The 13507-nt window shown below is 50.9% G+C and overlaps 1 protein-coding gene across 2 annotated transcripts in view; it reads left to right on the top strand.

The window, feature by feature from the left end:
* Positions 1-13507, top strand: part of LOC147107297 (cilia- and flagella-associated protein 47-like) — a 797073-nt gene that overhangs the window by 174883 nt on the left and 608683 nt on the right. For both annotated transcript variants that reach the window (XM_086006182.1, XM_086006181.1), the window contains one exon: positions 1549-1671. In XM_086006182.1, the coding sequence (XP_085862308.1) occupies positions 1549-1671 (123 nt within the window). The remainder of the gene's footprint in view (positions 1-1548; positions 1672-13507) is intronic.

The raw sequence follows: 13507 nt of genomic DNA, 5'->3' as shown, positions 1-13507 counted from the left end.
CTGCGCACACGCGTTCGTCCTCTGAACCCCTTGGTTCAGAGGACAGGAAATGCCGGTTTCCCGCGCATGCGCTGTGCATGCTAAAATCCGGCACTTCCAACGGGCCCACGCGTGAGTACCCCGTCCGTACTCACGCGTTGGGACCGGAATTACTGGCCCATTAATCTAATTTCCAAGCACCACCAGCACACAACTCTCATTTTACACAAAATTTGCAATAGATTAGGCAAATGACCTGACCCACAAAATTCTAGAGGATTCAGCTCTGCAGGGCATCGACAGGTGCAACTCAGGACTCCTCTGCGCAAATCAGGGAGAGAGAGTAACACAGTAGAGAAAGCCAGACAGACAATGGGGCCAATTTTAAATGGGCCAAATCGATGTTAACGTGGCACTAATGGCCTCAAAGTGTGATCAGTAGAATTACTGCTTCCATTTCTAAAGGGGCCTATGCTGGGTGGCTGTAGTGATGGGAGTGAGAAGGTGCTAGGAAATGGATGGTGTTGTGGGAACACAAAAAAAGGATGGGATGGAATAGGACACGGGGGAAAGCATAAGAGCTGATTGGATGGGAAGGGAGCTGCTCAGTGATGCCAGGCACATTTTCCCGCCAACTCCGACTGGAAAATGAAGCCTGTGGCTTTCGACAGCTGTTTTCCTCACAACCACACACCATGCCACCCACTTCTTCTCTTAGGCAGTCCCTCGGAACCAAGGATGACTTGCTTCCACATTAAAAATGAGTTCTCAGGTGACTGATGAGTCCAATGCAGGACCTACAGTCTCTGTCACAGGTGGGGCAGACGGTGGTTGAAGGGGCGGGTGGGTGGGGTGCTTGGGTTGACGTGCGCTCCTTGCGCTGCCTGCGCTTGGCTTCCGCTTGCTCCCGGCGAAGATACTCGAGGTGTTCGGCGCCTTCCCGAATGCTTCTCCTCCACTTTGTGCGGTCTTGGGCCAGGGATTCCCAGGTGTCGGTGGGGATGTTGCACTTTTTCAAGGAGGTTTCGAGGGTGTCCTTGAAGCGTTTCCTCTACCCACCTGGGGCTCTCTTGCCGTGCCGGAGCTCCGAGTAGAGCGCTTGTTTTGGGAGTCTCGTATCGGGCATGCGGACGATGTGACCCGTCCATCGGAGCTGATCGAGCATGGTCAAAGCTTCGATGCTGGGGATGTTGGCCTGAGCGAGAACACTGACGTTGGTGCGCCTATCCTGCCAATGGATTTGCAGGATCTTGCACTACCCCCCACCTGAATGGAAAGCAAAAAAGGAAAAGACAGAGAGAAAGCAGAAGAGCATAGAGAGAGAACAAAAATGTGTTAGGGAGACTCAGTCGTATAAGTGGAGAGACAGAGAGATAGCACAACAACACAAAGGTAACGGACAGTTATGACAGCTCCTATTTTCTGACTTACTATGTGCAACGCCACGTGAGATCCAGTAGTAGATGTTTAACTTTACAGTAACTCTGAAACAATCTGTTATAATTGCAGCATCTTTTGTGTCTTGTACTATCTAATCAAAACCACTTTGAATTATTTTTTGTTTTAAAGCTTGGTCATGTCAATGTTCAATTTGTTGAGAACCGTGTGATGTTTAATGCTGCTCCTTGGAACTTAAGTACCATGAAGATGGCTGTTCTCAAAAATTATGGACAAAATCATGCTTACTTTCAGGTATGTCAATTACCGACTTTTTAATTGGGTTGCTATTTCTGTTTATTTTTAATTATTTATATGCTAAAACATTGTAGCTGTAATTGTATGAAGACTGGAAACAAATGAAAAGTATTTTAGTTCAGGGTTTGAGAGAATAGTTTTGAACCGTTCCAATTTTTTTTACATTGATTTCACAAGTGTACATCAATGGGGGTTGCGGGTGGAATGGGAGCACAGGACAATCGGACAATTTTACTGAAGCTTGATACATTCTGCAACAATGCACACTTATAAAACGCCTTTAATATAGTGAAATGAGCCAAGACACTGCACAAAGTGGATAATGGAACAAGAAATAGAAGAAGGATGTTAGGGGAGGGAAGAAATCTAAGGCACAGATGACAAGTAGATTTGAAGGTGGGGAGAGAAGTAGTTAAGTGGAGAGGTTTAGAAAATGAATTCCAGAAAGAAGGGCCATAACTGTTGCAGCCCTGCCACCAATGGTGGAGTCGAGGGTATGGCAGTGTAGTGCTGTTATTGGACGAGCAATCCAGACTTAGTAGACTAATGAAAATTAGCACCTAAACTTACAGATACTAAGGAAGGGAGGAGGCAACCTAGACAGCCCATTTCTGCCTGAGCTGTCCGTGACGACTCATCTGACTGCGATACCAGTAAAGACAACCCCAGTTCCCCATTCATCAACAATCCCACATGTTGGGCTCAATTTTGTCAATGGGGAGCTTTTGGAGGCAGGACTCCCACTTTTTGGGTTGTAGTCCCGCCTCCATCGACTTGTGGCCAACCCACGCTATTTTCCCTTGATTGACCTTGTTAAGTCCGCCCAGCGGGCTCAGCAGGCCAATTAAGGGACACCTGGTTACTGGTGACGTCAGCGATTGACACTTCATCTGTCAAGAGCTTTTGACAGATGAAAAATCAGCGTTTGACAGCTCTGTGAAGCTGTCAAACACGGACAATCTGTCTTCTAACTTGAGTCCTTCTACTCAGACTCAGTTAGAGATCTCTCCAGACCAGAAAGCAGAGGCTGCAGCTTTTGACAGTTCAGTGGCCATTCTGCTTTCTGTGCCGGTGAGCTGAGGGACTCCCGAGAGCTGAAGGAAGGAAGCCTGCAGGAGAAAGTAAAGGTAAGTAAAACTTATTAAAACACTTTACACTTACCTCACACACTTACCTCTGCACACATGCACCCATCACTCACCTGCACAACGGACATCTCGACCCCTCCAACCCCTTCAGACCGACGGTCCGCCTCGCTAACTTGGCGTGGTTCCGAGCCATCGGGCAGCCCACACTTCAGCGCTAAAAATAGGGATTAGGCCAAAAACTGCCTGTTAACTACCTGTTAAAAGGCAGTTAATTGGCACTAATCCCCTTCCCGCCTCGGGGAGGCAGGTCCCAGCACAGGTCGGGTACCCACCTTCTGGGATATTGGCACGGAGGCGGGTTGGGGGCGGGATGGGTTCCTGCCCCCTGATTCTGCAATTTTCCCACCACTCCTGCCTCCAAACCCGCCTCCTCGGGGCTTGGAAAATCGAGCCCCTTATCTTCCCTCTGTCACTGACCATCACAACGTCTGCTTGGCCACAATGCAAAAATAAAAGCCACCGCAAAATAAACATTGCAAACCAAGATTTATAAATAAAATCATGCCATATTACATACAAAAGTCAACTAATCACCCTTAGTGCCTATCTTCTGTGTGCCATTGGCTGCCCTAATGCTCCTATGCAGTGCTACCCCAGTTGCTGCAGCAAGGCTGGTGGAAGGCTGCTGACTTTCATTGGGGGAGACTGCAGATGGCCTTGGAGGATGACCTCGAGCAGCTCTGGGCCTAGAAGGCCTGGCTTCGGAGTACACCATCTCGGCATGGCCGGCAGCAGTCTGGTCTGGCTGGCTGACAGGCAACAGCAAGGACACTGGCAGAGCGGCAGTGGTGGGAGTACAAGTGCTGCCATCCTGAGAGAGGACAGCAGGTTCGTGCTGCACGGAGCCAATGCCACTTCCCTGGGGCGGTGCCTCAGCAATCCTAGTAATCTGTTGGAGGACCGATTGCTGGAATGCTGTGACACCCTGCAAGCCCCTTTGAACACTGGTATCCACAGCCATGACAGCAGCAGTATGAGCTTGCATGTCAGCAAGCTGACCTTGCATGACCGAAGTCTGAGCTTGCACTGCAGCACCCAGACGTTGGGTTGTTTCTGCTTGTGCTGCAGTGGAAGCTGAGCTGAGGCATGCGTGCGAATGGAGCTGGCCACCACTTCCACACTGGAAAGGGTGGGGCACCAAACTCTGCGCAAAGCCCTGTGGCAAGTTGGTGCTGCACTCCTCCATGCTCCTTGACATGGATTGCAGGCTTTCTGGTAGGCTTCCCACTGCACCAAGCATTTCATTGTGCATACCCATCAGCTTTCATGGGAACATAAGAACATAAGAATTTGGAGCAGGAGTAGACCATACGGCCCTTTGAGCCTACTCCAGCATTCAATAAGATCATGGCTGATCTTCTACATCAACTCCACTTTCCCGCCCAATCCCCATATCCCTTGATTCCCCTAGAGTCCAAAATCTATCTCTCTCAGCCTTGAATATACTCAACGACTCAGCATCCACAGCCCGTTTGGGTAGAGAATTCCAAAGATTCACATCCCTCTGGGTGAAGAAATTCCTCCTCATCTTCTGACCTTCTCCCCACCCGCCCGAGTTTCTGATCTTCTCCCGCTGCTCAAGTTCCTGACCTTCTCCCTCCCACCCCAGCTTCCTGACCTCCCCCTGCCCAATGGTCGACCCCTTATCCTCAGACTATGTCCCCTAGCTCTAGACTCTCCAGCCAGGGGGACCAACCTCTCAGCATCTACCTTGTCAATCCCCCTAGAATCTTATGTTTCAATGCGATCACCTTTCATTCTTCTGAACTCCAGAGAGTATAGGCCCAATCTACTCAATCTCTCCTCATAGGACAATCCTCTCATCCCAGGAATCAATCTAGTGAACCTTTGTTGCACCGCCTCTAAGGCATGTATATCCTTTCTCAGATAAGGAGACCAAAACTGTGCACAGTACTCCAGGTGTGGTCTCACCAAAGCCCTGTACAATTGTAGTAAGACTTCCTTACTCTTATACTCCAAACCCCTTGCAATAAAGGCCAACATGCCATTTGCCTTCCTAATTGCTTGCTTTACCTATATGCTAACTCTCTGTGTTTCCTGTATGAGGACACCTAAATCTCTCTGAATACCAACATTTAATAGTTTCTCACCATTTAAAAAAGAACGAGTTTATTTGCAACACTGAAAGCTCTGGTTGGTCCCCTTTGATGACAAGTTCTGATTGCTGATTGGTCCCCTTGGAGGACAAGACACACCCAGCAATTTCTCTGAAATGTGTAATTAGATCCTCCCTGCCTACATAATCAGCTACTTTGCAAAATGTATTTCGAGGCATTCTGACTGCCTACTCCAGACAGAACAGAGCACACTTGGAACAAACAGGGTTCACCCTCATGGGTGAAGACCTTCTCCCAACCCCCCAAACAAGTTCCTGCCCCCACCACCCAAGTTCCTGACCTCCTCCCCCCCATCAAGTTCCTGACCTACTCCCCCCCACCGCCCAAGTTCCTGACATACTCACCCCCCCTGCCAAAGTTCCTGACCTTCTCCTCCCAAGTTTCTGACCTCCTCCCCACCCGCCCGAGTTTCTGATCTTCTGCCTCTGCTCAAGTTCCTGACCTTCTCCCTCCCACCCCGGCTTCCTGACCTTCTCCCTCTGCCCAAGTTCCTGACCTTCTTTCCCCCCCCCCACCACCCCCAGTTCCTGACCTTCTGCCCCTGCCCAAGTTCCCCCCCCCACCGGATTCATGACCTTCCCCCAACAAGTTCTGACCTTCCTCCCCCACTCCCCTCCCCCGCCATAGATGGGGGATTGTGTATGGGTCACGGATTGTTGACAGGTTTATTGGGTACGAAGTGAATAGTGACAGTGTCGTGACTTCTGGATTTCGTCCAGTCCAATGATGTCACTTGTCACACACACACCGAGCTTTCCAAGAAATCAACCAGGTCTAGAGGGAGGAGAGGGAGAACATGGTGCGGGTGTAAAGGGGGTGGGGTTGGAAGAACGTGATCCGTCTTACCATCTGGATCACATTCTCGCTCTCACTCCCCCACCCCTTTAGACCTGGATCATGTTCTTCACCCATCCCCACTTTGCTCTTTTACCCCCCTCCCCGAGTTCCTGACCTCCTCTCCCCTCCGATTCTCTCTCTCTCTGATTCCCTCTCTCTCTCCCTCCAATTCCCTATGAAGGTATGAGAGCAGAGTTGACTAAAGCGGACTGGGAAAATAGATTAAGGTGTAAGACGGTACATGAGCAGTGGTGTACATTCAAGGAGATATTTCACAACTTTCAAGAAAAATATATTCCACTGAGGAAAAAGGGGCGTAAAAGAAAAGACAGCCATCCGTGGCTAAGTAAAGTAATAAAGGACAGTATCCGACTGAAAACAAGGGCATATAAAGTAGCCAAATCTAGTGGGAGGATAGAAGATTGGGAAGCATTTAAAAGCCAACAAAGAATAACTAAAAGATTAATTAAGAAAGGGAAGATAGATTATGAAAGTAAACTAGCAAAAAATATAAAAACAGATAGCAAGAGTTTCTACAGTTATATAAAAAGAAAAAGGGTGGCTAAAGTGAATGTTGGTCCCTTAGAGGACGAGACCAGGAAATTAGTAGTGGGGAACATGGAGATGGCAAATACGCTGAACAAATATTTTATATCAGTCTTTACAGTCGAGGACACTAAAAATATCCCAACACTGGACAAACAGGGAGCTATAGGGGGGGAATAGCTAAACACGATTAAAATCACTAAGGAGATGGTACTCGGTAAGATAATGGGACTTAAGGCGGATAAATCCCCTGGACCTGATGGCTTACATCCTAGGGTCTTGAGAGAAGTAGCGGTAGGGATTGCGGATGCATTAGTGGTAATTTTCCAAAACTCCCTGGATTCAGGAAAGGTCCCAGCAGATTGGAAAACTGCTAATGTAATGCCCTTACTTAAAAAGGGAGGTAGACAAAAGGCTGGAAACTATAGACCAGTTAGCCTAACATCTGTGGTTGGTAAAATGTTGGAGTCCATTATTAAGGAAGCAGTAACAGGACATTTGGATAAGCATCATTTAATCGGACAGAGTCAGCATGGTTTTATGAAGGGGAAGTCATGTTTGACAAATTTGCTCGAATTCTTTGAGGACATAACAAACAGGGTGGATAAAGGGGAACCAGTGGATGTGGTGTATTTGGACTTCCAAAAGGCATTTGACAAGGTGCCACACAAAAGATTACTGCACAAGATAAAAAATCATGGGATTGGGAATAATATACTGGCATGGGTGGAAGATTGGCTATCTAACAGAAAACAGAGAGTGGGGATAAATGGTTCATTCTTGGGTTGGCAATCAGTAACTAGTGGTGTTCCGCAGTGGTCAGTGCTGGGACCCCAACTCTTTACAATCTATATTAACGATTTGGAGGAAGGGACCAAGTGCAACGTATCCAAGTTTGCCGACGATACAAAGATGATGGGGAAGCAGTGAGTGAGGAGGACATAAAAAACCTGCAAAAGGACATAGACAGGCTAAGTGAGTGGGCAAAAATTTGGCAGATGCAATATAATGTTGGAAAGTGTGAGGTTATGCACTTTGGCAGAAAAAATCAAAGAGCAAGTTATTACCTAAATGGAAAGAAACTGCAAAGTGTTACAGTACAAAGGGATCTGGGGGTCCTGGTGCATGAAACACAGAAGGTTAGTATGCAAGTAAAGCAGGTGATCAGGAAGGTCAATGGAATCTTGGCTTTTATTGCAAGGGGGATGGAGTATAAAAGCAGGGAAGTCTTGCTTCAGTTATACAGGGTACTGGTGAGGCCACACCTGGAATACTACGTACAGTTTTGGTTTCCATATTTAAGAAAAAATATACTTGCTCTCGAGGCAGTTCAGAGAAGGTTCACTCGGTTGATTCCGGAGATGAGGGGGTTGACTTATGAGGAAAGGTTGAGTAGGTTGGGCCTCTACTCATTGGAATTCAGAAGAATGAGAGGCGATCTTATCGAAACATATAAGATTGTGAGGGGGCTTGATCGGGTGGATGCGGGGAGGATGTTTCCACTGATGGTTGAGACTAGAACTAGGGGGCATAATCTTAGAATAAGGGGCTGCCGTTTCAAAACTGAGATGAGGAGAAACTTCTTCACTCAGAGGGTAGTAAATCTATGGAATTTGCTACCTCAGAGAGCTGTGGAAGCTGCAACATTAAATAAATTTAAAACAGAGATAGACAGTTTCCTAGCTGATAAGGGAATTAGGGGTTACGGGGAGAGGGCAGGGAAGTGGACGTGAGTCTAGGTTTGGATCAGCTATGATCCTATTGAAGGCCAGAGCAGGCCCGAGGGGCCGTATGGCCTACTCCTGCTCCTACTTCTTATGTTCTTATGTTTATGTTCTTATGTTCTATCTCTCCACTCCTCTCTCTCCAATTCCCTCTCTCCCCTCTCCCTCCGATTCCCTCTCTCCCCCTCCCTCCCTCCAATTCCATCTCTCTCTCCTGCCCCCGTCTCCCTCCGATTCCCTCTCTCTCTCTCCCGCCCCCATCTCCCTCCAATTCCCTCTCTCTCTCTCCTGCCCCCGTCTCCCTCCGATTCCTTTACCGTCTCCCCTTTGAATCCTCTCTTCTGCCCCCGGCCAGCACGGATCCAGTAACGGGCCTTGTCCCACGGACCTGAACAAAGCATGGCCCACGCTGCAGCCACAACTGTGGGGTACTGCCTTGGTGACAGTGCGCATGCTCAGAAGGGGATTGGGTGCGCAAGTGCAAAAAGGGGTGGGGCCAACTGCGCGCATGCGCAGAAGGACACGAAAATGTTTGTGCAGATAATCACTTGGTTTAAAAAATATTGGGAGAAAATTCATCCCCTTAGTGCCGTCCGATGGCACTAATGCGGCGTTGAGAGCTGTAACAACAGATGCTGTTGAATTCAGCGCTGTATGCCAAATTGGGATCCCACGTAGCGTTGCCGGTAACAGCGATTGCCGGGGACTTAAACGCCAGGCAGATCATGACGTGTTGGACACTCACTGAACGCCCGATCTGCCAAATTGCTTCTCGCCACTTACCTCACCACCTGGAGTTAACAACAACAGGGAGAGCTGGCGTGCAGTACCAGGAAGCCAGCTCCAGGGATGTTATTTAAAGGGATCAGCCCCAATCACTCGCACCTGACAGGTTAGTGAAGCTTCAGTGCCTGTATGTTAGTTCCTGATGCTAAAACAATTTTATTTAATGATTTGAAGGTTCTTTGGTATCAGGAGTGTTGTGGCAAGTAGAAAAGTGCAAAATTTATTCTTGAAAGATTCAACCAACAACATTTGCTAAAAGTCACGCTGGCTGTACTGGCAGTTCACCTCGCCCTCCAGGATCTATGGCAGAGGGGGCGGAGGCAACGAGGAAGACGGGAACATGTGTGTAGTGGGAGGAGAAAGAAAACAAGGAGGAAGAAGTCGAGAAGCAAGAAGACGAGGAGGAAGAAGACAAGGAACAGGAGGGAGGGAGGAGGCAGCTGGACAATTGGGCTTCTGGACGGGCTCCGATTTGATTGAATGAAACCCCAGATCCCCATTGCTCACCACATCCCCATCATACCATCCCTGTGTCATGCTATATCACAGCATCCTCCTGGGCACAAAGGTGAAATGAGAGAGACCACAGATTGTTCCAAACTCCATTAATAACTTTATGCATAAACATATCACACATATCACATGCATTCTAATAACTAATGACCCTTGTGCCGACCATAGTTGAATAGCTGTCATTGTGTGCAAGGTATGAGATGTGACTGTGAGTGTTGGTAGGTAAAGATTGTTGGTGGGTGAGTGCTGGGGTTGTGCTGCATTGAGCAGTGTGTGAAGCTTGTGGTACAGATGGCAGTTTGTAGCATTTGTTGAAGCCTCACTCACCCTACCCATCTATGTGAGCTAATTAAAGTTATTCCTGCACTGGGTGTGGATCCTGGGGACCACAGTGCTGTCTGTGATGTGGTGTACCACCTCCCTCCACATAGTACGGCAGACTTGTGGTGAGGGCCTCCTGCCATGCCAGTTGGTGGATTCAGGATCAACCGCCTTCTCTCCACCACTAAAACCAATGCCTCCAAAGCTACATGGGAAAACCTGCGGGCTCTCTCTCTCTGGGGCGGCAATCTGCCATCAGGATTTGTAAATAATTCTCCTTCTCCTTGTCCCTCTTCTTATGGTTGTTGAAGCAGCTGTACAGCCAATAATGCTGTGAATCAGGTGCTGCAGCATCAATGGACCTCCCCTTTAAGCAGTGAAAAAAGCCTTTGGCAATCATTACTTGCATTTAGACTACACCTCATGTTGGTCCATCTTTTCAATGTAATGCCACTGAGCTTGGGGTTTTTAGACTAGATTTATGGCTCCAAGGCCTAGAAATTCAGTTGGTTGCGCCAGCCGGTAACGCCATAAGAGGGGTATATTTCCAGCGCTAGGCACTTAGCGCCCGGGCGCAGACCAATCTGCGCCAACGCCCAAATTCAGTTGACATTTAGCGCCGGCGCAAAGTGCTTGCGCCCGCTCAGCTGCGCGCGCAGCTTATGACATCATTTCGTCGTGTAACGCTGTTTGTGCGCCCCAAACCGGAAATTCAGTGGCGCCCGCCCAATGTGGGCGTGGCGCTGCTAAGAACTGTGAAGTGGAACGCAACAGAGGCCCTGTGGGCCTCGGGGAGCGCTAATTAAAGGGCACTTACACTGACCTATAAAGCCCAGCCATTTTGCTGCAATGACTTTACTGCTTTGGATTTCTGGACAGAGACCAAGGGACAGAGCTTACTGATTTGGGACAACATAGGAGAGGTATTTTTGGCTTCTGGCCAGTGCCTTGACATTTGATTCATTTGATTTCACTGTTTTCAACTTTATTATGGGGGCTGTATGGGGGTCCAACCCTCAGTTGCAGCATTATGTGCGAAGGGCTCGCAGACGCTGTGAGAGAGGGCCAGCCATGCCTAGACGCAGAGGGGCCATCAGGCGTTGGCAACGTAGGCCTTACCCACTCAGGCAATACCGGCAGCAGGCGTCCTATCTCACCATGACTGCGGCGCATTGTGTTAAGAGGCTGCGCTTCAGAAGGGAGGTGGTTGCAGAGATCTGCCAGCTGCTTCACAGAGATCTGCGTCCACAGCTGATGTGCAGGACGTCTCTCTCGGTGGAAGTGAAGGTCACGGTGGCTCTGAACTTTTATGCAAGCGGCTCCTTCCAAGCCGCTGCTGGGGACATAGCGAAACTCTCCCAGTTCGCCGCGCATCGCTGCATCCGGCAGGTCACCGATGCACTTTTCGCGAGGAGACACCAATTCATCTCCTTCCCCATGACCCGACAGAGGCAGGAGCAGCGTGCAGTCGGATTTGCCAGGATCGCGCGCTTCCCCATGGTGCAGGGCGCCATTGACTGCACGCATGTGGCTATGCGGGCACCTATCCACAATGCCGAGGATTACCGCAACCGGAAGGGCTACCATTCCCTAAATGTACAGCTGGTGTGTGACCACAGGCAGCGCATCCTAGCTGTCAATGCCCGCTTCCCAGGAAGCAGCCACGATGCATTTATCCTGCGCCAGACTACTGTGGCTGACATGTTCGAGGCACAGCCTCCACCAAGGGGATGGCTTATCGGGGACAAGGGCTACCCTTTGTGTACATGGCTCATGACCCCGCTCCGCGCGCCCAGGACCCCAGCGGAGGAGGCATACAACGAAAGCCATCAAGCCACAAGGAACATCATAGAGCAAACGATAGGTGTCCTCAAGCAACGGTTCCGCTGCCTGGATCGTTCCGGCGGATCTCTACAGTATTCGCCGGATAGAGTCTCCCAGTTCGTCGTCGTCTGCTGCATGCTGCACAACCTGGCTATCCGCAGGACTCAGGCACTGCCACCTGACATTGCACCACCACCTCAGGAGGACGAGCAGGAGGACCATGAGGAGGAGGAGGAGGAGGAGGAGTACCAGCCCAGGAGGGAGCCACAAGGTCCAAGGGCCGTCCGCCGGGGGCTTATTGATCGACACTTCTAGGCCCCCCTGTCAGGGAATGGGCTGTGGCAATGAACGCACCTGAAGGCAGCCGCACCGCAAGCCCTCAGCCGGTTAACGCAACAACCACTTGAAACCTGAGACGTGGACATGCTGAATAAATAAAAAGCTTTATTTCACAAACTCAGGGCCCTTCCCACATGAAACAGAAAAACAGACAAGACCCCCAAAAAACAGTCAAAAACATCTGTCACTCCCAAAACCTGGGGAGGACTAACAAAACTTGGCCATCCAAATGGCCTTCATCATCGGCCTTACAAAAATAAGCCCCCCCCTCCACAACACAAACACCCCCATAAAAACAAAAAATGCCTTGATCCTCGGACTTACCAAAATAATGCCCCCCAGAACACAAGCCCCCCAATATAAAAAAAACCGCTATCACCACACTCTAATGGGTGTGCCGAGAGGGCGAGTCCTTAGACAGGCTTCTCTGGCCCCTGCCCGACCTGCTGCTCCGCCTCAACCTGGGCCCTGTGCGTGTGGCAAGGCTGGGGGAAGGCTCATGAGGGCCACAATGCGTGTCGCCAGATGCCCTTGGGGGTCGGCCTAGACGAGGCCCGGCCCGGGAGGGGCCGGCTGCTGACTGCTGCAGCTGTGGCTGGCCAGCATCAGTCTCAGCAGCAGCTCGTCGCACCTTGGCTGGGGGAGTGGCAGTGTCGGCTGCACCAATGGGGGCAAGCTGGCTGATGGCAGGCGCGCGCTGCTCGCCAGAGACACTGGCACTCGGCCGGGCTGGCAGTGCAGCAAGCGCAGCAATCTGGTGGAGGCCAGACCGCTGTGCTGCAGCAGGGCGGCGGGTGCCCTGGCGATGCTTCCGCGCCACAGCGAGTGTGGCAGATGTGAGTGCCCGAACTGCCCTGGTATGTGCCCGCATCAGCTCTGCCAGTGTCTGGACGGCACCACTCATCTCGCGAGTCGCGTCCTGGGCTGCCGCGAGTTGCTGGACACCCCTGTCGTGCGCTGCCGCGAGTTGTTCAACCCCCCTGGCCTGTGATTCCCCGAAAGTGACCACACTATGAGCCAGGGACTCAATGGCCTGAGGCATCTGTTGCACAACCCCCATGAACTCCTGGTGGCGCCGCTCAGACGCCGCCGACATCTCATCGAGGAGGCGCACCTCCTGGGCGAGGACCGTCTCCGGACTGGAGGGCGGACTCTCCCTCTGGGGAGAAGGCCGCCGAGCTGGCCGACCCTTCCCGCGTGCCTCGAGCCCACTGGACCCAGGATCTGCCCTCCCCTGCAACACCTCCCCCCTCTGGGGAGAAGGCCGGCGTGCTGCCGGACCCTTCCCGCGTGCCTCGAGCCCACTGGGCCCAGGATCTGCCCTCCCCTGCAACACTTCCCCCTGGCTCTCCTGCAGGCCAGACGTCTCCCCTCCATTGCCATCCCCTGGCGCGGATGAGGGTTCCCCCGATGTGCCGCCTTCCTCCTGGTCCTCGTCGTCCTCCTCCTCCAAGGGCCTGGCACTCTGAGCTTCAGGGACCACCTCCTCCTCACCAGCTGAAAGCAGGAAGGCACAAGAGTAGCTTTAGAGTGAGGACAGGGCGTCAGCGAGGGAGGCCTGAGTGGTGGCATTATGCGCATTTGACGGTCAGTGCGAAAGGATGTAGATCTGAAGCGCAAGGGCAACGACAGAGGTCCAACCGGTCATGTCCTTACC

The sequence above is a fragment of the Somniosus microcephalus genome, chromosome 14, assembly GCF_052327205.1.
Source record: "Somniosus microcephalus isolate GS21.2 chromosome 14, FLI_Smic_1.0, whole genome shotgun sequence".
NCBI lineage: Eukaryota > Metazoa > Chordata > Chondrichthyes > Squaliformes > Somniosidae > Somniosus > Somniosus microcephalus.
Note: the sequence above shows the minus strand (reverse complement) of the source record. Positions and strands in the feature narration are given on the sequence as shown.